The 26,773-nt window shown below is 21.8% G+C and overlaps 1 protein-coding gene across 1 annotated transcript, besides 5 other annotated features; it reads left to right on the top strand.

Annotated features, from left to right (window-relative positions):
• Positions 1 to 854: 854 nt before the first annotated feature.
• Positions 855 to 1,266: a repeat region.
• A 335-nt stretch (positions 1,267 to 1,601) lies between these two features.
• Positions 1,602 to 2,306: a repeat region.
• Positions 2,307 to 2,316: 10 nt separating this feature from the next.
• Positions 2,317 to 7,486: a repeat region.
• Positions 7,487 to 7,605: 119 nt separating this feature from the next.
• Positions 7,606 to 8,020: a repeat region.
• Positions 8,021 to 10,261: 2,241 nt separating this feature from the next.
• PGAL8A_00269400 (surface-associated interspersed protein (SURFIN)) lies at positions 10,262 to 16,223 on the top strand (the record flags this gene model as incomplete). Its single annotated transcript, XM_028671673.1, has 2 exons — positions 10,262 to 13,033; positions 13,140 to 16,223. 2 exons carry the CDS (start codon positions 10,262 to 10,264, stop codon positions 16,221 to 16,223), a joined length of 5,856 nt encoding a protein of 1,951 aa, XP_028528302.1.
• An 8,431-nt stretch (positions 16,224 to 24,654) lies between these two features.
• Positions 24,655 to 25,089: a repeat region.
• Positions 25,090 to 26,773: the final 1,684 nt, after the last annotated feature.

Genomic DNA, 26,773 nt, shown 5'->3' with positions numbered 1-26,773 from the left:
ATTTATAATATATTAATTAAATTATATATATTAAATATATAATAATTTTAACTTAAATTCTAATTATGATAGTTATGTTAAAAATCAAGTGAAATGTAATAAATGTAAATAGATTTAATAAAAATAGGTGCAATAATTTTTAAGATATATATTTTTTTCGTTTATTTTTTTTTTAATTCAAAAAAATGTATTCAATTTTTGACCTTTCTAATAGAAGTAATATAAAATAAATTAATTTTTTATGTTTTTTATCATCTTTAATAGTATTATATCCATAAATCTACAAATATAATAAAAAACAATTTGTAATATATTATTTTTATGAAAATTTTTACTTTTCATCAATTTTATTTTCATTCATTTGTTATGCTACTTATAAGATATGCAACTAAGATAATAAAAAATTTCCCCTAGCTTTTATTATTATATTTACTTCTATCTACATTATGCTACTGAATCTTAAAAATATATCAATATTTTTTTTTTATTCTTTAATAAAATGAAATATATATGTGTGTAATCATTACCCTTTCATTTATAAAAATTATATAAAGAGGCTTTAGTAGCTTTATATAAAAATAAATATATCTTGAGATATATGTATCATGTAATACATTGTATAATGAATGCATGCATTCCATTAATATGAAAATCCTTCTTAATTGTGTTACATTTATATCTATATATTTATATTTTTATATTTAAAACAAAATATTATATTTATCATTATTATTTTTTATTGTAGAATATTCTTCAACATACATGTTAGCTTTTATTTTTCTTTATTTTAATTATATATATTCTTTCTTTTTTCTTACACAAATAAATTAAAATATATTATATATGTATGTTAGTAATTTACTAAATGCTTATTCAATGATTTTTTTGGAGTATTGAACAAACAGATTAATAAAGAGCATGCATATTTATCTATACTAATATAATTAACATAAATTTTTTTTTAATGCTGTAAACCAGTAAATTGTATTTGTTTTGTCTAATTATTTGAGTATTTATTTTTTTTCAGAGGAATCTATTTACTTTAATAAAAGTCCTATATTTTCATTAAAAACTTAAATCATCATTATTTATTTTGATTACGTATATTTTATTTATAATGTTATGAGTAATCGTTAACAATTCAAATTCACTGCCTTCAAATAAACAAGCATAAGCAATCAATAGAATAAAAATTGTATTATATAAATACTACGAAATATGAAAGCTTTATTATTATTAATATAAAATTTTCTTATATAAATTTAAAAAAAATATACTACAGGAAACTTTTTAGTCAGTAACTCTTCTTTTTTTAATTTTTCAACAATACAACAATTTTCCAAATAAAATAAATATATTTCTTTTATGTGTTTTAGAATTTACAAAAAAAGAACAAAAAAAATAACTAATTTTTTTTTTTTTTATCCAACGCTTGCATGACTAATTTATATTTGGTTAATAAAAGTCTTTATTAACCTCTTTGGTAATAAAAAGGACTAGCTACATGAAGAATACGTATTGGTTATGCATACACAAATAAAAAAAAAAAAGAAAGATATTTTTTCTTTTTTAATAAAAAAAGAAAAAAAATTTCAGGAAAATTGTCGAAAGATGATTTATTAACTGGGTGTTCGGTGAATTTACTGGAGTACTTAACAAACCAATTAATAAAGAGCATGTAGATGTGTCTCTACGATTTTGTTGTATTTATATGTATCTTTAATATGTTTTGAATGAGTAACTCTTAACTATGTGCTCTACATCGTTCAACATTCTTTACTTTCAATAGGCATTTATTTACTTTAATAAAAATCTTTATTTTTATTAAAAATTTAAATCCTTATTGAATATTGACTAATAATTAAATGTAACTTAATTATCTCTTTGTTGTAAGTTATATTCAGCAATTTACATATATTGCTGTTGAATTAACAAACATAAACAATTATTAAAATGCAAATAAATTATATGAATATTAATTACGTGAAAATTTTATCTTCATATGCATAAAATTTTCTCTCATAAATTCTAAATATAAATATTATGCAAATTAAACGCTTTACAAAAACTTTATTATCTTTTGTAAAAAAAAATCTCTCTCTTAATTAAAAAAAAAAAAAAATTAAATCTTTTTATTTTTTTTTTTTATTTTTATCTTTATCTATTTCGAAAGAAACATTTCTCAAAAAAAAAATTCCAATAATTTTTTTTTTTTTTTTTTTTTTAGTTAGCACAACCAATTATGTATTCTACACATAGCTAGTCCTTTTATAGCCAAAAAGGTTAATGAAGCCTTTTATTAACCAAAAGATTATTAAAAAATCAATTGGAAAAATATTTGTTACCAGTAAGAAAAAGATATTTTATATACAAAAGAATTTAATTTACATAGTATTTATAATTTTTATTTGTAAGAGAAAATTTTATATATATAACAATAAAATTTTCACGTAATTAATATTCATAATATTAATTTACGTTTTTATTAATTGTTTATGTTTATTAATTCATCAGCAATATATTTAAATTGCTGAACATAAATCATAACAAAGAAATAATTAATTTACATTTGATTAATAGTCAATATTCAATAAGGATTTAAATTTTTAAAAAAAAAAAAGATTTTTATTAAAGTAAATAAATTCCTATTAAAATTAAAGAATGCTGAACGAAGTAGATCACATAATTAAGAATCACTCGTTCAAAGCATTTAAAAATATATACAAATACATCTAAACCGTAGAGTAAACTCTGCATGCTCTTTATTAATTTGTTTGTTCAGTAATCTAGCAAAGTCACCGAATACCCAGTTAATCAATCAATTGGCGACAACGGCAAGAAAACCGAAAACAGCACAAACAGAACCGACATTGGATTAGAAGTTCAAAATGGATAAAGAATTATACAACCTTAAACTAGATTTCTTTTACGAATATAATAGAATTTAATCATTCATACATATTTTAAATTAGAAACAATCGATATAAGATAGGAACAAAAGTATCACCTGGACTCCCAAAATTTAGTGATTGATCTTTAGAACTATACTTTAGTTGGTTTAGGAAGTTCGAAATGAACGCAGAAATGCAAGGAATATCCAGAGTAAAAACATGTATGATATTAGAATCTTTAACATCAAACATCTACCACCAGGAAATAGCTAAGTTATCAAGAGGCAAAAAAATCACCGATATATTACATTTTCAAATTAAATTAGCTAAAGTAATATTTGAAGATCCAGACGAGAAATTCATTTTAGCAAGGAAGTTATTTAATTCGCCAAAAAAAGTATCTGTAAAAGAAGCTATTATTTCATTTATTACGGACTGTAATTCGTACGCTCTTAGCTGTTTATGTCTCAAGGAAGAGAATAGTATATGCAGAAAGGATATTTTAAGATGTTTTAAAAGATATATACCAGAGAAATTCTCAAAGGAATTAAATATGAAAATGGAAATGGATAAATCTTTTACGGAGATAAGAAAATATTTGCTAACGGTAGAAAATAGAGAAACAAAGATAGATGAGCATAGAAATGCCAGTATATATGCTGCAGATCAGACCTACAAGGACAATAGTAGTGGCAAGAATAACGAACAGAATCTTATAAAATGTTATTGTTGTGGAGAAAAAGGTCATAGTAAGAAGGATTGTATATATCGTAAGAAAAGATGTAATAATTGTAATATGATAGGACATTTGGCATCAGTATGTAGGAATAAAGTGATTCGAGATAAAGAAGATGAAATTAAAGGTTTAATAACAGATAAAAGATATTATTTAAATTTTCAAATAATAAAAAATGAAACTAATCCACATAAAATCCGGTAAATGCAAAAATACCTTAATAAAAAATTGGAACATCTGGAAAGACAAATATAAAAGGCAAAAGAAAGGTATAATAAAAAAATAAACCTAAAGGAATTGATGAAGAGAAGGATAGAAAGAGTAATAGAGTAAATAAAGTATTCAAGGAGAAAGAAATTGACGTCAAAAAGGAATCCGATGAAGGTGTAACAGACTTAGCAGAAAGTGGATCATCTGTTAATAGGATTATAGAACTTAAGAGCGAAAAAGGACGATGTATAAATATGGAACAAACAGTAGAAATATACGGACATAACGTCAATGTACTACTAGATGCAGGATCAGATTTATGTACTGTATCAACGATTTCAGCTAAAAAACTAGGTATAGAACCACATACCTCAATACAACCAATCAATGTTTGCGGAATATATAGCGGAGATATTGCAATGAAATCTAAAAAGATGAAAATATTTATGAAATCTACCAATACAAAGGTATTAACGAGATTTGCAATAATAAAAACAAAAAAAAAAAACCCTGATATTACTTTAGCGGTTTAGTAATGGACGAATTAGGATATTTCATCATAAAAAGAAAGTATCAACATATGAATATCATGGATGTGCAACCCTAAATAAGGGGGAATAAATTAGAGAATTCGAATAAAGAAATTATTCAGAATCTTATTGAAGGATCTGACTTAAAAGAGCAGACAAATAAAGAAGAATTGGAAAAAGTATTAAGAAATAATACAAAACTCTGGGGAAATAAAATCATGGAACCCAACAACAAATACAAAGTTTCTATTCAGGTACAAGGGAAAACTCGGCATTATAACCGTAGACCATTGAGTGAAGAAATGTTATCAGAACTACATCGAAAAATAGACGAAATGATAAAGTTAAAAGTAATAAGTAAGGTCATTAATGCAGATTGGATCTCACCGATAGTAATGGTTCGGAAGAAAACAGGCCACTGGAGAATCACGTTAGACTATCGGTATTTAAATAAATTTATACTAAATGATTTATATATCATCCCACGCATGAAACACATATTTCAAACGTTTTATGGAACAAAATTGTTTTCGCAAATAGACCTCAAAAATGGATTTTGGAATATCGCATTGGACGAAAATAGTAAACCATATACTGGATTTATAGTTAGAATAAAGGAACATTTGTATTTAATGTATTGCCATTTGGACTAAAAACAAGTCCTACACAATTTCAAATAACAATGGAAGGTATTTTTATGAAATTAATTCAAGAGAATTATATAGTTGTATACATTGATGACATCATCATTCTTACAAAAACACTATTTTAACACGTAGAAATATTAAAAAGAGTATTTGAATTACTCTGTAATAATAATTTAGGAATAAATATAGAAAAGTGTGAATTTTTTAAAACATCTGTAACTTATCTTGGGCAAGAGATAGATCGAAATGATATAAGACCTTCATTAGATAAGGTGAAAACAATTATTGAGGCAGAACGTCCTAAATCTAAAAAGCAATTAAGATCATTCTTAGGAGCTTCTAATTATTACGAGAATTATATTAAGAACTTTTCAGACTGGACTTCTAAACTTCTTCCATTGTTATCTAAGAAACATAAATTTGAATGGAAAGAAGAGCATTCAAAGGCTTTGGAGCAAATCAGGAATAAAATGAAGGAAAATAATTTATCTTTCATTTCCAGAATTAGGAAAACCCTATACTATTTATACTAACGCATCAGATTATGCCATAGGAGCTATATTGACTCAAATTGATAAGAACATAAATCAAAGTAGATTCATTCATTATAAATAGAAGAAATTAAATGAAGTACAACAAAGATGGAGTACAGTTGAAATAAAATTATTTCCTATAGTAGTAGCATGCGAAAAATTCTATTATTATATTAAAGGATCTAAGACCTTAATTAAAACAGATTGTAAAGATATTATTCTAATGGATTCAATTAATACTGGAAAATTATATCGATGGAAGTTATGACTATCTGAATTTAACTTAGAATTTGAACATATTGAAGGAGTTCAAAATAGTTTAGCTGATTGGATCATTAGATCAATAGGAGATGAAACATATCTTACTAATTACATGATCTTATATTGTAGTAAACCTCAAGAATTATATGAAGATTTATATGTTATACCTTCCTGCGAGGAAATAGCAAATGAAGCCAGAAAAGATAAAGTTAACATACCAATAGACGTAGTATGGAAGAATGATTTCCCAGTTCACTATAGAACAGGAGGATTATATATATTAGAAAAATAAAGAAATCATTTAATGTATTAATTTCATAGTAGTAAATTCGCAGGACATTGTGGAGTAAATAAAACACTAAAGAAAATACAAAAACATTTTTGGTGGCCCAATATTAGTAAAGATATTGAAGAATACGTTACAAATTTTTTAGTTTGTCAAGTAATGCCTAATTGGCAATTTAAACTCAATAGTAATCAAGCTTTATCAAAACCGAATGTATTTGATATGGTTTCACTAGATATTATAGTACCTAAAACATGGAAAGGTACAGAATACTATATTCAAGTAGCAATAGATCATCATTCACGTTTTATGGTTACTAATATAACTAATAAAACACCTAATGCTATGGACGCAATTAACATTATAAAGAAAACATGGATACCCATATTTGGATGCCCTTCGAGCATCTTAACAGATCGCGGTTCAATTTATACTAGTCAAGAATTTCATGACTATGTTACAAAAGAAATAAAGGTTAAATTATATCATACTAGCGCATATTATCCACAAGGAAACGGTATAAATGAAAGCTCTCATAAAAGCTTAGATTATATCATTAAGACTTTATATGAAGAAAAAGATCTACCTTTTGAAGAAATAGTACAAAATGCAATACTAATATATAATAATACACCTCATGGAGCTGTAGGAGAAACACCCTATTTTGCTATGTTTGGAATATATTGTATCTGTCCATGGTTTGCAAAATTAGTACGAGAAACAACTTCTGAAATGAGGATTATATACTTAAACGATCGATGAAAAAACATACATGAAGATGTTAATGAAATCAAAAGAAAACCTATAATTGAGAATAAAAATATTAAGGTTCAAGATATTATCTCATACGAATTATCCGAATATGAAAGGAATCAAATGAAACACTATAGTAGAAATATACAATATAAACCATATTGGTCATTTCCTCATAGAGTAACTAAAATTGAAATCAGAATTCCTAAAGCATTACTTATATATTATAGAAGTAAAGAAGTACAAATTCCAATGTCAAAAATAAAATTGTTGAGTAACAAAACCAGGGAGATATATGAAAGGCAACTGCACAACTTAATACAAGTTACTAATAAAAATAATAGGAATTTAAATCTGATGCATGATATAAAGTCTAAAGATTACCTAGATATTCATAAATGGAGTAGTATCATAACGTGTGATATCAAAGATAATCAGGACAAGCAAATTGAAAAAGAAGTACAAAAAGGAATTGATATAATAAAACAATATAAAAACAACATACTTTAAGTAATAACAATTACTTTCCCATGGTGATGGAGTATGGTTAATAAAAGGCTTTACTAAACTTTTTGGAAAATAAAAGGACTAGCTATGTGGAGAATACATAGTTGGTTGTGCTAACTGAAAAAAAAAAAATATATATTTATATTTGTTTTTTGGAAAGAGAAGGATTTATGGAAAGAGAGATTTTTTTTAACAAAAGGTAATAATGTGTTTATAAAAGAGTTTAATTTTCAGAATATTTATATTTTGAATTTGTGAGAGAAAATTTTATACCTGTAACAATAAAATTTTCATGTAATTAATATTCATATAAGTTATTTGCATTTTTACTAATTGTTTACGTTTGTTAATTCAACAGCAATATATTTAAATTGCTGAACATAACTCACAACAAAGAAACAAGTAATATACATTTAATTAATAATCAATATTCAATAAGGATTTAAATTTTTAATAGAAATAAGGATTTATTTATTAAAGTAAAAAAAAGCCTATTGAAATTAAAGAATGATGAATGAAGTATATTACGTAAATAAGGACCACTCATTCAAAACATATAAAATATATATAAATACATCAAAACCGTAGAGGCAACTCTATATACTCTGTATTAATTCGTTTGTTCAGTACTCTAATAAAGTTACCGAACGCCCAGTTAATAAAACATGCACAAATGTATAATAAATAAAAATAAAATTGTTTACTTTAAAATAAATAATCTTAAAAATAAGCACTAAATATATACCGATAACAAGAATTTAATTAATCCATACTCAACAAATAAAGTTACAAAAAATTTAAACCAACAATCTTCTAATAACTAAAAACTTAATAAATTTTTACTCAATAAACATAACCTTCACCCTTTTCCTCACAACTTGCATATTCCAAATAAATTTTCTAAAATTCAACAATAAAATTTTTATAAAATTTATACCATGCCATAATATTCAAATAATTAATTTATCTGTTATCTTCTCTTTTTTTTTAATATACTTATTCAATTCTTAATCATAATGTCAACTTAATAACATAAATGAATAAAAATAAAAAAAATTAAAAAAATGGTAAATAATTATTAAATTTTTAATAATGAAAAACTATAAACATAATCATAAATATTCATAAAAAAATAGGTTTCACCTATAATATTCCTGTGAAAAAAATAATCAACTCCCATAAAAATCATATAAAATGCTAAAAAAAAAATAAACACATTTACTTTGCTCACAGACTTTCTCAGTAAAACATTCATTGTAATTTATCTTGTAAAAACATAAATATAAAAAAAAAAAAAATTGAACAAAATGATTAATTTTATTTTTTTTTTTTTTTTTATCCAGAAAAATTAAGTTTCATAAATTCATCTCACACTTTTCATTCATTTTTTTTTTCAATGTAATGATATCTTGTTTCTAAGAAATTTTTGTTAATAAACTATTGTTATTTTTATTTTCAAAAAACATTATAAGAAATAATTCTAAAAAAAATAATCAAAAAAGAATTTAAATTTTTTTGTATTCATAGTAAAAAATTCTAAAATAATAAAATAATATCTCAAAGAATGACAAGTACACATATATATATATATATATTACCAAATAAAAATTGCTTAATAAAAAAAGAAAAAGATTAATATAGTTATAATGAAAAAATAAGTGCATTACTTATTAACTTTAATTTTGCTTTTTTTTTTTTTTTTATATATATATATATATATTTCTTCAAAAATATAATTAAATTATAATGCACTAATTTGTTAGCAAAAATTTAAATATTAAAGTAAAAAAAAATTGGAATAACTTTCATATGCGTTTAAAGTTTAATAATTTAACAACAAACAATATAGATTTTTATAATCGTAAGTCATTTTTCTATTAAACTTAAAATATTTTTTTTATGAAAATATATATGAATTATTAAAATATTATATTATAACTACCACTTATAGAATTTACATGTATATATATATATATATATTTTTTTTTTTTTTACGTATTTTATATTTTATAAAAATGTTATTTAGATCCTTTATAATAAGAATTATAAGTTATTAAGTACATTATATTATTTGTATATAAGCTATATTTTACTTCTTCAATTATATAAATTTACTATACAAAAAAAAAATGCTGTAAAAATATTATATAATAATTAAATTCTTTATTCAAAATACAAAAATTAAATAATCATGTCATTATTTCAAATTTACATTTATAATCATACGATTATATAAAAAATTTAAGAAAACACAGAAAAAACACTTAAAATAATTTCTTTTATTTATACTAATTTTTTTTTTTAATTATAATTTCATAACCTAAAATGATGTTTCACTATATCAATTATTTTATTTTTTTTTCTCATTTTTAATTTTATAAAATAATCTTTTGTTTTATTAATTATATTTTTTTCTTGTTATTTGAAAACTAATGACATTATTGTTACATGAAATTGAAAATTTAATATTCAACACAAAAAGCAAAGAAAAAATTCCCTTTACTCTAAATTAAAATCTTATACAATATGAAATGCCAATTTCAAATATAAACAAATTTATAATATAGTTATCACATAAGTACAAATATTGTCATTTCTATGTAGAAATTATAATAATTTCCCAATTTAATTCAAGCGTATAATGATGCTCAAAAATAACAGAAATATCTATATTCAATTTTTTGGTCAAATTAAATTATTTTTTTTCCTTAATTGGATTAACGAATATTTTTTTAACGTTTCATAAATTTAAAGTATAAAATACATACATACATATTACTTTTTGGTTATCTTGAAATTTATAAATTTATCTATAATTCACATAAAAATTTCTTTTCTTTAATAAATCAATTTTTGGATACTACTTCAAAATATTTTGAGAAAGCCTTTTATGATGATATTACAATCATGAGAAAAAAATCCATCCTAAAGAAGGCAAGATATTTATCACAAGCAGAAGAAACATCCTGTATATTAGATGAACAAAATGGTAAAACAAAAGAAAATGAAGATAACTCCCCTAGTGAAACAAGTAAGCTCAAAACAGAAATTGAATCATTTATGGATGATACTGGTAATGAACTTCGATTTTATCTTGAAGACAATAATATTACGAATGACACAGAAAAATGTAAAAAGGCATCCTCATACATAAATTGGAGAGGAATGGACTATGTTAATTTGCTATTAAGTGAAAAAGAAAAATATAATATCTCATGTCTTGTTGAAAAATGGAATGAGAAACAAAAATCTTTTCAAACAAGTATAGATGAAAAAATGAAATCAACGTGTAGTACAACAACGTTTGATTATTGTGCTATTTTGAATAAAAATGATAAATGCACTAGACCTTATGAATATAATGATCTACCAGTACCCACATCATTAACATACGCACAACTCAATGATGATAGTTATAGTACTAATAAAACTCAAATTATTGAAGACAGACGGTTAAGTTTTTTCAATATTACTAATGATATGTCTAATTACCATTACAGGGTTTACGAGAAAGATAGATCTGAACGTAATTGCGGGAAATGGAGCATGTATATATATAAGAGAGGAAAACAATTTGTTAATATGGCGGAAAATGAATTATATGAAAATCAATTATATATAAATGATTCTATTAGAATATGGAATGATCATAGTAATACATTGCAAAATATTGAATTAAGAGACACTGGTATTCAATGTAATATGACAACATTAATTCATCAAATTAAAGAGAGACAAAATACAGCTGACCCATATAATTTAGATTGGCTTTCTTCAAATAGCACTCAAAATGAATCTAATGAAACTTCAAATAATACAACTACATCACCAGATAACTTAAAATCTACAAATGTAACTCCTAATGTATTGCATAATGATACTACTACAGGTTCATTGGGTAGCAATAGGACTAGTGTTAATAACGTAAATGATGTGAATTCCTTTGAAAATACATTCACAAGCGCCACTTCAATACCATCAGTGACTACAGATCAAACTTCCCCAGAAACTAAAACCACAATTTCTCCAGAACACTCAACACAATCCAATTCTTTAACTCCAAGTGATACAATAGATTCTAATACTAATACTATATCTGACGCAACCTCATCTTCAGTATCCCCTGAGATTGTAATATCTCCTACAACTAAATTATTACCTTTAGATTCTACTATTAGTGGCACACCTACAGTTACATCTTACCCTGAAGAAATATCTTCTACAGCTACCACTGAATATTCTATTACTAACGTTGAATCATTTACAAATAATATTGCACCTTCTACTACTATCACTCCACCTCCTATAACAGCATCTTTACCTTCTAAAACTGTATCTTCTGAATATAAAACATTTACAGATGACAATAAATCTTCTACAAATAAAATTACACCTCCTACAATTTCACCATCTTCTTCTGAGGTTATACCTTCACATTCATCTATAACTACAACATCTATAGATGAATTTACGCGATCATTACTTTCACCTACTCCTATAGTTAAATCTTCTATAAATGATTATACAACTTCAATATCCAACACTACAGATAATTCAATTGATACTGAATTTCCTACAAATAGCATTACACCTTCTAAAACATACGAGGCATCTGCTAAAACTGCATCTTTATCTCCTGAAACTACAGCTACTGTAAATGAAATTATATCTGCAAATGTTGCTGCATCTCCTACAATTGATCCTGTTTCTTCTCCTGGTATTGAACCTTCTCTTACATCTATGACTACAACTCCTACAGATAGTTCTACACCTCCACTATCTTCATCTACTCCTATTATCACCACTTTGCCTTTCACATATAATTCTGCATCTCCAACAGATTACACAGAACGTTCTACATCTATAATTGACACTACATATTCTTTAACTGATATTGAATCTTCTACTAGCAATACTACAAATTCTGCAGCTACTTCTTTTTTCCATGAGATTGCACCTTCTGCAACATCTTCAATTTCCTCTAAAACTATATCTTTTATTAATCACGATTCTCCTATAAGTGATAATGCCTCTACAATCAATTATGCACCCATAAATAATCCTGAAACTTCTATATTTAAACCTGAATCCTCTATACCTGGTGTTGTTAATCCCACAATTATAACTGAATCTTTTACAGATGGATCTATACTTCCTACTACTGTAGATATTCATATTACTGCAACATCACCTTTAACAGATAGTTCTACACCTTTTTCGACAAATAACGAAAATACTATTACTACCAATGAACTTTCTACAAGCAGAATTACATCTTCTACGAATGGCACTACAGCTCCTACATCTGATTTTATATCTCCAACTCCACTTTCGTATTCCCCTGATAAAACATCCATTCTCACAACTACGACTGCATATATTCCTACAACAAATAATGATTTACCCTCACTTCAGACAGATGGTATCCAACTGCAGATACCACCAAATACACATGCCCCTCTTAAACAGGCTCAACAATACTCATATGGAAGAAATAGTACTGAAAATATTTCACTAAGTCCAAGTGCGACTATTCCAAATATTTTGACGCCAATCCCATCAAGTGACCCTAATGAAGTTATGCCTACGGTTACACCTAAAGGTGATTTATTAATACCAATGGTTTCAGGAGGTATTTTTCTTTTAGGAATTATTTTTTTTTTGATTCTTCTTTGTAAAGTAAGATAAAATTAACATTTAAAAGGGAAATAACTTATATATTTAAAATCATAATTACATTCATGATGAATTTTTATAATTTTTTATTTTTTAATTTGAATTATAGTATACTCCCATTGGATCTTGGATTCGTAATAGGAAATCAAAGAAAAAAAAAGCAAGAAAAAAGATTAAGAAAATAACAAGGGAACCGTTGCTAATGGATACAAATAATACAAAGAATGAATCAATAAATAGAGAAAATTATTCATTCTTACACTATGAAAAAGAAATACCACTATGTGATATGAGTTTGAAAAATCGAAAAGATTTGAAGTATAAACAAGTGAAGAAATCCAAAGCACATAAAGGAATGCATATGGAAAATGAAAAAGATTTGAAGTATAAACATGTGAAAAAATCCAAAGAACATGACGGAACGTATATGGAAAATAAAGAAGATTTGAATTATGAACAAATAAAGAAATCCAAAGAACATAAAGGAATACATATGGAAAATGAAAAAGATTTGATGTATGAACAAATGATAAAATCCAAAGAACATAAAGGAATATATATGGAAAATGAAAAAGATTTGAAGTATGAACAAATGAAGAAATCCAAAGCATATGAAGGAATGTATATGGAAAATGAAAATAAATGCATTAGTGAATTTGAAGAAGTATCAAAGAAGCATGAAAATGAATTCATATTGGGAGAAAAATTAAATGAATATAATCCTAGAAATGAAATTGAAGAAATTGAATTGAATGTAAATAAATCCAGAAATAAAATCAAAGAAGAAAAATTGAATGAAAATAGATTAGGAATAAATACATCTCATATTGTAGAGTATATTATGGAAGATACCTTAAATGAAGAAGAGACAAATGAAATAAATATAATACAAGAAAAATATGAATGTGAAAATGAAATGATAAATTTAGAAAATAAAAGATCAATTAATGAAGTACATAGTTGGAATACATGGATAGATGTACATATGATAGCATTACAAGAGTATAAAAAAGAGGAATGGAAATTGAATAAAGCCGAATTTTTTAAAATTTGTTTAGAAGAGATCCAAAAAGATGGAAAAAATTATAATTTAAAAGATATGGGAAATAATTTTATAATGAAAATAAAAGAAGAAAATAGTACCAATACAATAGATAAAAAAAGTAGTATATTAATGAAATATAAAAATGAAAAATGGTTTATTAATTTGAAGAAAGAATGGAAAGAAGAACAAGAAAAATATTTAGGATATTTAGAAGAACAAGAAATTGAAAAAATGACAGAAATGGGAGTAAATAATATTATTCTAGATAAAAAAAAAAAAATATGGAAGAAATGGATAGAATGGCAAATAGAGCATTCACACAAATACAAAAATCAGAATTGGTTTATAAAATTGTTAGAAGAATATGAAAAAGAAGATATTCATGAAAATATAAAGGAAGAAAAAATAGAGAATAAAGGAAATAATGGAATAGATGAATGTGAAATGAAGAAAAATTTGGAAAGTAGAATTTTGTTAGATATTTATATGATGGTATTAGAGGAATCTACAAAAGAAGAGTGGGAAAAAGAAGAAGAATTTTTTAAAGCAAATATGGAAGAGATGAAAAAATATAAAAATTTCGACGAACAAACAAACATATTAGATAAAATAGAAAGAGAAAGAAGTTGGAATGTTATATCAGAGAAAAAAAAAGAGGAAATAGAAAAATGGAAAAAAGAAAAATGGTTTGTTGAGTTAATGTTAGAATGGAAAAATAAAGAAGAAGAATATATGATGGAGACAAATGAAGAAATTTTAGCAAAAAAGAATCAAGGAAGATTAATAGACGTTATCTTAGAAAGACAAAGCAGTATATGGAAAAAACACTGCGAAAATATTTGTAAAAAGTGGATAGATGAAGACAACAATGAAGAATGGTTTACAAAGTTAGTTAATGAATATGAAAATGAAGAGAAAGAATATAAAAGTAGTATTTATAAAAATAGTATAGAAAAAGAAAATGAAAAATCCATGGAAAGAGGTGAATCAATAACAGAGGTTAATAAAAAGGGAGATGAAAAAATGAGAAAGTATGAAAGAAATCATTTAGAGGAATCACATGAAAATAATAATTCTATAATAGGCAAAAAAAAATTAAAATGGCAGACTTTAATAGAAATATACATGGTAATACTGGAGGAATGTAGAAAAGAGGAGTGGTTATTGAATAGAGGAAAATTTTTAGAAGTCTGCTTAGAAGAATTTATAAATGAAGATAAAGAAGAATATTCGAAAATAACAGAAAATGATTTAGCCATCATGAGAGAAGGGGAAGAAGACATTAGTACATTGATGATTGAGAAACAAAAACTTCTATGGAAAATATGGGTAGAAAGAAACAAAAGAATGTTAGAGAAATGGAAAAATGAAGAATGGTTCATTAATTTGAAAAATGAATGGAGAAAAGAACAAGAAAGATATGAGGAATTGACAGATGAATTAGAAATTGTAGAAATAGAAGCAGGAAAAAATCCTATGCTAGAGAAACAAAAAAAAATATGGAAACAATGGCTAAAAAAACAAAGAATGTGGTTTATAGAACATAGCGAAGAGGAATGGTTTAATGATTTATTAGACGAATGTGAAAAGGAAGAAGAAGGTATGGAAGGAATATCTAAAAGAGATACGAGAAATGTGAAGGAAATTCATGAAAATATAGAAGGATTGAAACAGGAAGGAAATAAAGAAATAATGAAATATGGAAAGAATGAAAAATTGATACAAAAAGTTTTGATAGAAATACATATGATGCTATTAGAAGAATATATTAAAGAAGAATGGCAAAAAGAAAAAGAACATTTTTTTAAAAAAATGATTGAAGAGTTGAGAATACAACAAAATTTAGGTGAGGATGTTAACATATTAGAAAAAAAAAAAAAAAAAAGTAAGAATGTTATACTAGAGAATCAAAAAGTGGAAATAGATAGATGGAAGAAAAAAAAATGGTTTATAGAGTTAATGTTGGAAATGAAAAACAAAGAAAAAAACTACATAAAAGAAATATATGAAGATATGATAACAAAAAAGAATGAGGATAAAATTAGAAATCCCATGTTAGAAAGGCAAAAAATTATATGGAAAAAACACTGCGAAGATATTCATAATAAGTGGATAGAAAAAAATAGTAAAAAATTTTTACAACAATAATTTATTAACAAAAAAATGAAGATAATGAATGAAAAAGCAAAATTTATAAATAGAGTATAGAAGAGAAAAATAGATGTGAAGAAACGGGAAAAATACCTAAGACAATAGAAAAAAATTTAGAATTGATAAATGGAATTATTAAACTTTTTAAATATTTCTTAGGAAATAAACTTAAACATTGCTAGATGCTTAGTTATTGATTGCTTAATTTACCCATTCAATGATTTCATTAGAATATTGATTTATTAATTTATTAATTTATTGTATTATAATTTTGCTATATTGTACAAGCAAATTAAATGAAGATTGTTTAGAGATAACCACAGTTATTTTATTTAGAATAAAATAAATCATTACATAAATCAATTATTCTTATTACTAATATTAAATTTTAACTCTATTACTTATTGTTTTAGCTAATTTATGCAATGTAAACGTAATATTTAACATTATATTTCTAAATTTGTCATACAAAAAAGGATAATACCCATTGCATCATAAAAAAAAAAAAAATGATTATTTTTATTTTTAAGATGACACTTTTTTTTTCTGTTAATAAAAAAAAATAAAATTATTAGCATTTATTTTTTACTAAAATTTTCTAAGTCGTCATAATATAAAATCCAAAAAAAAATAAAACATTTTTTTTATAATTTTAAATAGATACAATAAAAAAAAAATAAATGAAATATATTTCTTTTTTTTTTTTTTAATGTAATAACTTTTTAATTTTCTTTTCAATGATATTATGATTTATTAATTTGTTATTTAATTAATTTTATAGTGCTTTAAATAGTCAAATTAATAGAGAGCATGTAAAATGATATTTATTTATTCTTTTTAATATAAAATTAGCCTATGTATATAATTATGTACTTATTATACATGTATCAATTCATAATAATCTTAACAAATTTATTATTAAATTAGTGCTATTTGACATACTTAGTAGTTTTTCATATGAAATATAAAAATTATCATATTTACTCATCTCCAAAAAAAATAAATAAAAAAAAAACATTCTTTTTTTTTTAAAAATAGATATGCCTATATAATGTTTTTTTATAGGCATATTACTAATATAAAATATTTTATACAAACATAGTTCCACTAAATCTATGGAGGTATTCTTCTAAACATAAACTATTTTGTATTTTATTTATATACTTGCAAAAATTATTATTAGCGTTTCTATGTATATATCTCTTTATATACTTTTTAATTATCCTGCATGTAACTACATTGCTCTAAAATGAACTTCTATCATTCTGTAAATTATTAAAAAGGTAAATGAAGTCTTTATTAATCATATTGCTAGTAATGAACAAACAGATTAATAAAAAACATATAGAGAAAACTCCACTTCTTTCATTCATGATAAAATAATTTATTATACAAGTTGTTTAGTTTTTCCAATAAATGTCAAATGTGAATCACAATAGTTATGGAGTTAATTTACACAACCCACTATAAAATATAATATGAACATCACATTTTTAATCCTTACACATAAAAAATTATACTTTATATCATCAACAAAAAAATAAATGATTATCCTTAAGATTACAGTTTTTTTTTTTAAATTTCTTTTTCATGTCATTGATTTATTAATTAACAATCCAATGTTATTGCTATTATCTAACAAACAAATTAATAAAGATTATGTAAAGAAAATTTTACATATTTTAATTTTTTTTAAATTAAGATATAAATTAAATTATTCATTTTTATTAATTAATATAATATATTAATTATGTTAGTTAATTAATATTGTTTTTAATTTACATAACATCCCATGTGTACTACATTTTACATTATATTTTTAATCTTTCTAAAAAAAAAATAATACAATGCATCTTTCTCCTCAAAAGATAAAAAAATATATTTACTTAAAATGTCATATTTTTTTTTAAAAAAATTAATGATGTTTTTTTAAGTTATCATCATTAAAAAAAAAAAAAAGGTATTTTCTTATGTAATTATAAGTACACAAGAAAAATATTATAGAAATACTTTTATTTTTTTTTTTTTTTTTTGGTATACACATTTATATGTTCACATTTTCCACATATTTTACAATTCTCTAAATAAAATGTTTTTACTCATTTTATTTTATTAAATATTATTTAAAACAGGTTCATAATATTATTTATAGATTGCATGTTATTTATTAATTTTTTTGTATAATACTGGTAAGGTCATCGAACAGGCGATTATTAAATCTTATTTGTTCGTATTTATTTTTAAAATGTAATCAATAACTAATACATGTACATTTTTTAGTATCTTGAAATGTTTGAATATCCTTCAATTATATACATGAAGATATCTTTAATTACTATTTATAACTATGTGAGACCAATTTTTAATGTAAACGGTAATATATTAAATACAAATTTTTCATGTTTGAGTACTATAAATTCTGTATGTTGATTACTATTTTCATCTAATTCTACGTTCTAAAATACTTTCTTAAGATCTATCTTTGAAAACCGTTTAATACCATAAAATATCCATAATGTATCTTTCATATTAGGTAAAATATATAAATTATTCAACACATAACTCTTTAAATACAAATAATCTATAATAATTGACAATCTACCATCCTTTTTACGAACTAATACCATAGGTAAAGCCTATCTTTAAATATTGGTATATAAATAATATGTTAAACATATTTTTATTAATATTTAAATAAATAAATATGGTTATTTTTATTTTTTTATGTTAAAATAAGCGTAGAATATACATGCAAAAATTCATACATTAAGAAATAATAAATACACAAAAATAAGTATACTAAAAAAAAAAAATACTCAATCTAAAAATAAATACATTAAGCAAAAAAAAAATTCAAATATATTTTATTATATTTTTTTTTTTCTTTTTGTATACATACAATAATATATAAAAAAAAATAATTATTATGATATAACCGTTTTATTTTTTTTTTATTCCTTTTAAAAAAAAAAAAAATTATTTAATTTTTTTTTGGTAGTAATAATTATGCGAAGTATTTTCTTCTTTTTTTTGAAATATTAAAAGTATTATGCCAAATATGATACATCTAATATATTTTGAAAATTAACTAAAATAGTTACTAATGTTATTAATATTTTATATTAACAAATGTATATAATTTGTTTAATATTTTATTATAATTAAAACAAAATAAGTGAATCTTTATATATATTCCATTTATTAATTTTTTTTTTCAATACTAATAAAGGCATTGAATATTTAATAAATTTATTGGAAACTATATATTTTACATACAATTTTTAATTTTTATACTTAAAAATTTGAATATTTATCTTTATTAACCATTGATATTAAAATAAGTAGATTAATTTTACAATGAATAAATAGATTTATATAAGGTATACATTTATCTATGTGTGAATCTGTTTATTTTTAAAATAGATAATAACACAAAAATATATATAATTATTTAAGTATGTATTTTTCGTAAACAAAAATCTTATAATATTATTTTTGAATAGATAGTTTATTAATAATATTATAGATTTGTTTTAAATGATATTTAAATGAATGAAATAATTAAAGACATCTTTATTCGTGCATTCTAAATATGTGAGAAAAGCAAGAGCATCTAAACACATACACAAGAAGATGTACAACAAAAAAAAAAACATTTACTAAAGGTATGTGCACTAAAAGTAAAATATATAATATTATATTAAATTTTTTTTTCCTTTTATAGTTCAAACTCAAAGAAGAAAATAATGATGTTTTTTTTTGTTTTTCAAAAAAAGAAATAATTTTTTCTATTCTTGAAAGTATCATGTGTATTATTTTTTTTATTGTTCAAAAGATTTAGTGTAATGTTAAATACAATATTTGTAATGTATTATATAGATTAACATAAATAATTAATAAGAAATAGAATTAAAATTTAATATTAATACATAAAAAATATATAATTTATGGAAAATTTATTTTATTTTAAATAAAATTAGTATAGTTTTTCTTATGTTCTTTTTGTTTACCTGTTTTTTCTATACTAGCAGAATTATTAAACGGAAAACTAATAAATCACATGATTAACTGTATACTTTTCATGCAGCTATTAATTTTTATTCACAAAAAGTTTCATATTTCCTTTTATTAATCAATGTCTTATATAAGAAAAAGCATGCAAATTTCCTATTTTCCTATTTTAATATTGATAACCTATAATAATTCTCAATATATTATCTTTTATTAACCATTATCACAGTGCTTTATTATCTGACTGTCACATGACTTTGTTAGATTACTAAATAAAGTATTATTAAAAAGCATTTAGAGTTACCTCTACCAATTTAATGAATTTATGTCTAATTTGAAATATTAAAAAAAAGTAAACTATATTTATGTAGTACAATTTTTTTTTAAAAAATTTCATTTTAACATTGTGCATAAATTATTATAATGAAAAGAATATAGTTTATTCAATTTTATATAGTATTCTTAATGTAGGGAAATTATAAATTAATTTTATTTAAATGCTTTCTTTTTAGTGTTATGAATTAATTGCCACAAAAAAAGTGCATAATTTATATCAGTTTTACTTGATATCTGTAACAAAAAAATTGTAAAATTTTTTTAAAGGTTGTCTTTTCAATATAGTATACAAATTAAATTAGGAAAAGTACATAGCTTATTTAATTATTTTAATTCATTATATATTATAAGAAAAATTTGAATTAATTCTTTTTTTATTTTTTCAGGGAATATGAACATTAAAAGAAATATTAAATAAAAAGTTTATTTTTATTTTTTATTTAATGAAATCTTAATTATTTTTATTCAATAAAAATTATTCATATATAACTGCTTTAATTTTGCATTAGCTTTTTTAATACATTAGCAATTATTGCATCAAAAAATTTACATACATTTTCTTTTTAGAATGCCATCATTTTTATATAATATAATGTATTATATTTTATTTAATAAATTATTTTATTTAAATAAAATAAAATTCCTCTGTTTTTTTTTAAAATTATATTAGAACATTTCACGTGAAATTATAGTGCTTTTAATTATCAAAGGTAATTTATTCATGAAATGAATATGAACTAAATATATATTATTTTAATGAATTAATTATTAAAAACAAAGTTAAATTTTGAAAATAATTGTAACTTATTTTTTAAAAAATATATAAAATTATCTTTAGTAATTTAAAAAAAACATATATTTTCTAATTTTATATAAATATATATCTATTATTAATTTACAGTATTTTAAAAACTATAAAAAAAATTCTATTTTTGAAAAATATTCATTCATTCCTTAAATCAAAATGAAAAATTCCAAGATATTTTATTTTTTTTTTAATTGATTTTTTCCCTAATTTATCATTATTTCTTATATTAGATGATAATTTATTTTCAAATACAACAGAAGATACAATACAAAAAGGCACATAAAAAATGTTCGAAAATAACAGAAAGAAGTCTTGCTGTAAGAAAATCTTCAAGTGGAATAGAGTCTTATCAAAATGTTCTAACTTAGCAGTTTTAAAGGAGCTTTTAAATAACATATGTGAATATCTTTATATGAGATATAAAGATTTGTCTTCGTGGTTCTTCTTATTATATATATAACTGTCAATAAAATTTTTAGAGTGGTTTAATTATTGGTAACAAAATTTAAATTCATTTATCTTGACAGGGATTCATTTTATCATACAAACTAATTAGATATGTAGTAATAAAAACAAGAGAACATAGTGTATTAAATAATTCATTAAGGAAATAAAAAAGAGTAATTAGTTATGTGATGAATTTTTACAATATGGAATATGATTTGATAAAAAATTTATTGCAAAATATGATTGGTAAATATCTTAGTGAACTAATAGCTCTGATGGAGGGTAAGGATAACATAATGAATCAAATTAAGGAGGAATTACAAAAGAGAAATCTTAAACTTCCAAAAAATCAACCTAATAAAATGATTCTCAGAATAAATAGAAATGCTCATTATATTACTTAGGAAGTAGGAATTTTAAAAATATATATTCCCGAGCCCTATAATTATTGTCTGAATGAACTTAAAACATGAATTATAATTCTTTTAATCTATTTTATACTTTTCATGAAAAATATATATAATTATAAAAACAACTTCTATTCAATATTGTTTTTACTTTTTTGTTGTGTTGAAGTTTTCGATAATGAATAATATTTAAATTATTTTTGAGATTTATTATCTGGAATGTAGAAAATTTTGTTCACCTTCATAAATATAATTAGTAGAACAAATAAAAAATATAGAATTAAATGCGCAAACATATTTATGAGAATGTTTTAAAAATTATATAAAAATATGATTACATAGCTGTAAATATTTATTAAAAAAAATATATATATTTTTTTTTTGTTTTTGTTACGTTGTATTCGTTAATTATGTTTAACGTTTTAAGAAAAAAAATTTTATATTGGAAATTTTTAGTGTCTATAATAATTCTTATTTATTGAAAAAAAAGTTATACATAAAAACTATTAACATATATGAATAATGATAATTTTTTATATAACTTAAAGTTTTCATACTGAGATTTGTGTTTTAATAAAGATAGATGAAAATTTGTTCTAAACTGTTTTTCAATAAACAGTAGTTTCTTTCTACTTAAATTTGTATTAAGGGGAAATAAAAATAAGTTCAAAGTTTAATTATGTTATTTACTAGTTTCCTGTTCAAAGACGTTGCTATTATCAAGCAAACTAATTTACAAAAGATCATATAGAGTAATATTCACTGTATTTTTAATTTAAAATCTTTATTTTTATTAATCAAAATCAAATACTATTTTATAGTTTATTTATACAAAATTACATAAATTCAATTTCTCAAACATTACATTTTAACTTAAAAAAAAAAAAAAATATACGCTCCAAAGTAATTTGCACATCATCAAAAAACAAGAATTAATAAAAAATATTTTTTTTTAGTGTACATACTTCTTGAATGATTACTTTAGATAACACAAGAGTGAACATTATTCTCATGATTCAACATAAATTAAATAAAATATTTTTATTCCATTTATTCATATAAACATTATGCAAAATAAGTTTCTACTATTATTTATAGATCAATACTATAGACGTCAAAAGATTCAAATTCTACCTTCTAGGTTTAAACTATCAGATTATATAGCTAGAGACATGTATAAGCTTCAATTAAGAAATTTTATACAAGTAACTGAAAAGAATAAAAAAATCCTAAACTTATACATGGATTGGAACTTAATAACTATTCTGATCTTTATAAAATTAAGCGATAATTACAACACCATATGAATTAAATAATAATGGAATCTATCTTGTAAATAAAAAGATAGAATAAATCTTGAAATTGTAAAACATATCAAAGAAAATAAAATAAACTAATGTCATTATTTTTAGGAAAGCAGTGGAATATTTTCTCTAAATAATATTACAGATCTCTTTTGTATAATATTTAGATGAATAAATCAAATATGAAGATTTTCTTATTTGAAGATTGCTTATTTGAATTGATGGTATAATGTATAATTATATGTAAATGCACTAAAATAGTTGCTCAAAAATTATATACACTAAAAAAAATATAAAAAAAAATAAGTTTTTATTAATTTTTTTTGATGATGTGCAAATTATCGTAAAGCATATATATATATATATATTTTATTTAAAACATAATGTTAAAGAAATTACATTTATGAAGTGTTGCGTAAATTGACTTAAAAAAAAAATAATTAACTAATAGATAGTATTAAATTTTTATTAATAAAAATAAAAATTTTAGATTAAATCTTAAATTAAATTTAAATTAAATGAAGTTGGCTCTACATACTTTTTACCAATTTGTTTGTTCATTACTATCAAAGTCATGAAACAGACAATTCAATAAATTAAAGCTTTGCTCTTATTATTTTATTTCTTTATAATCTTATTCTTTTTAACTATCCTCTCACCTTTTATTAATATTCTCATTAATATAAATCTCTTTTAACACTTATATAGATGTTGTAGTTTCACGAAGTGTTTTTCCTTCGGTTTATTTAATGAAATATGCTTTCTTAAAAACATTGACATCTTCATACAAGATTTATTCACCGATTTACCAATATTAACCTTCTTGATTCAAAAAATTATGAACGTTTATTATCATGTACTCTAAAAATTGTATCATTTATCTATTTTGTATAATATTTAAGATATAATATAAGTTAACGTATTTTTTATCTGTGTAGGTTAAATTTATCATTAATTAAAGGCATTATTAATATTTATGAAAATAAAAATTAACGGATGTATAAAAAATATATAGTTAACTATGAAAGCAATAGACATATAAAAAAAAAAAAAATTTTTTTTAATTTTTTTTGTTGAAAATTGAATGACATAGCTGCCAATGAAAAAAATTACTTCGAAGAATGAATTTTACGAGATACTTTTAAAAGAGAATTTTGTATGTACAATAATAAAATTTTTTTGTTTATAATGTTTATAAAATTTAAATTTGTATTTTAATAATTACTTATTCCTATTAACTTAAAATTAATGGACTAGAATTATCAAATATTATTCATAATATTATAAGTAAAATATATTTAAATAAAAATCGACAATTAAATAGGATTTAAATTTCTAATTAAAATAAAAATTTTTATTAAAGTAAATGAATACCTCTTAATAATAATAAATCCTTAATGAATTAGACTATATGAATTTATTTTACTAATTTATAGCATTTAAAATTATATTTTAATTCATTAAACTTTTAGAGAAAACTCCGCATTCTTTTTATTAATTTTTTTTTTTCTTACCCTAGAAAAGTCCTTGAATATTTAATTAATAAATCAGTACAAAGGAAAATTTTCATACATATATATTTACAGTAAAAAAAAATTTTTATATATATTTTTTTGTTGTTTATGGTACATTCGAAGAATAAAAAAAGAGGGTTGCATTTTATTTCAAAGTATTACGCATATTAAAAAAAAATTAATGAATATTTAATAATTATTATTTATTTTTTTTTTGGCTTAACATCTTTTTAAAGAAAAAATAAAAATATTCTTCTTGGGAGCTTGGTTCTATTTAGTGAAAATTTAAAAATGTAATGTTAAATATTGAGTTTACAAAGTGATGTGTAAATTAACTTAATGTATCAATAATAGAGTTATTGTTTTATAAAAATTGTGAAATAATAATATATGTAATAAATTATTTTATAATGAATAAAATTAATAAGATTTTCTCTAAATTCTCTATATTAACTTGTTTGTTCAATACTAGTAAATTTATTTAACAGGAAAATAATAAATCACTAGTTCAATAGCGTTTAATTTATGAGAATATATGTTATTATCATCATTGTCAATTGATTTATTAATTGTCTATTCAATGTCTTTAGGGGGGTATTAATCAAATTATTAATAAAAAAATGTAAAGTAGCCTCTAATAATTTTAAATGTTATAAAAAATTATATTAAAGCTATAAGTTATAATCTTTATTATACAGTTTGTACAACTGAGCATTTATATTTTTTATTAGCTTATTTACCTTAATAAGAATTATCTTTATTCTTATTAAAAACAAAAATTTTCGTCAAATTTGTTTATTGTATATAATATAATTTTTTGAAATAAACTAGTATATTTAAATTAAAGTGGGTAGAAGTCTTTTAAATATATAAAAATTAAATAATAACAAAAAAAAATAGTTTCGTTTATCTTTTACATTTCTAATTTAATTTTTTATTAATTCAAAAATTTATTCCACTAAGTATAATTTTCAATAAAATTTAATAACAGCAAAAATAAGCTAAAATGAATTCTAAAGATATTTTTTAATAAATATCCCTTACAAAAATAGGAAATAAAAAAAAAATCTTTTTTTTAATTAGTCTAGGTTCAAAGTTGTCTAGTTAATTCTTTATAACTTAATATCCAAATATTTATAAAAAGTTATTGATAATTTTATTAAGCATATACTGATAAACATACACATAAATATATATACTAAAGTAAAAGAATTAATGTATTTTTTTTTTTAAAATGAATTATTTTTTTATTGTTGTTGTAGTATTACATAGCAGTAATTAAAATTAATTTTTGAACATAATATGAATTTATAAAAAACGATATAAGCATAATAATTATCATTTAACGAAATCAGAAATTTTAGATACCTATTTAACATAAAATCAATAAAAATATGTTCAATATAAAATGAATAAATTACCTTTTTTATATTATACAGTATAATTATATAAAGAGAATATAATTGTTCGTAATAAATTGAAGTATAATGAATAAGATAAAGAGATACTTTTCTACATTCTATTTATTAGCCTTATTTTTTAAAATGCTATAAAAGTATGTGAATTTCCATTTAATATATCAGTTAATAGAAAATATTGATTCATTTAGTAGTTTTAATATCTATTTTTTATCTTTTGAAACTGGTTTATTCATAGTTCAAAGACTATTATAATACTTTATATAATAAAATTAAAAAAAAGTATGTAAAGAGATATATAC

Source organism: Plasmodium gallinaceum (genome assembly GCF_900005855.1).
Source record: "Plasmodium gallinaceum strain 8A genome assembly, contig: PGAL8A_v1_82, whole genome shotgun sequence".
Taxonomy (NCBI): domain Eukaryota; phylum Apicomplexa; class Aconoidasida; order Haemosporida; family Plasmodiidae; genus Plasmodium; species Plasmodium gallinaceum.
The sequence above is the reverse complement of the archived record's forward strand: the minus strand, read 5'-3'. Positions and strand labels throughout refer to the sequence as shown.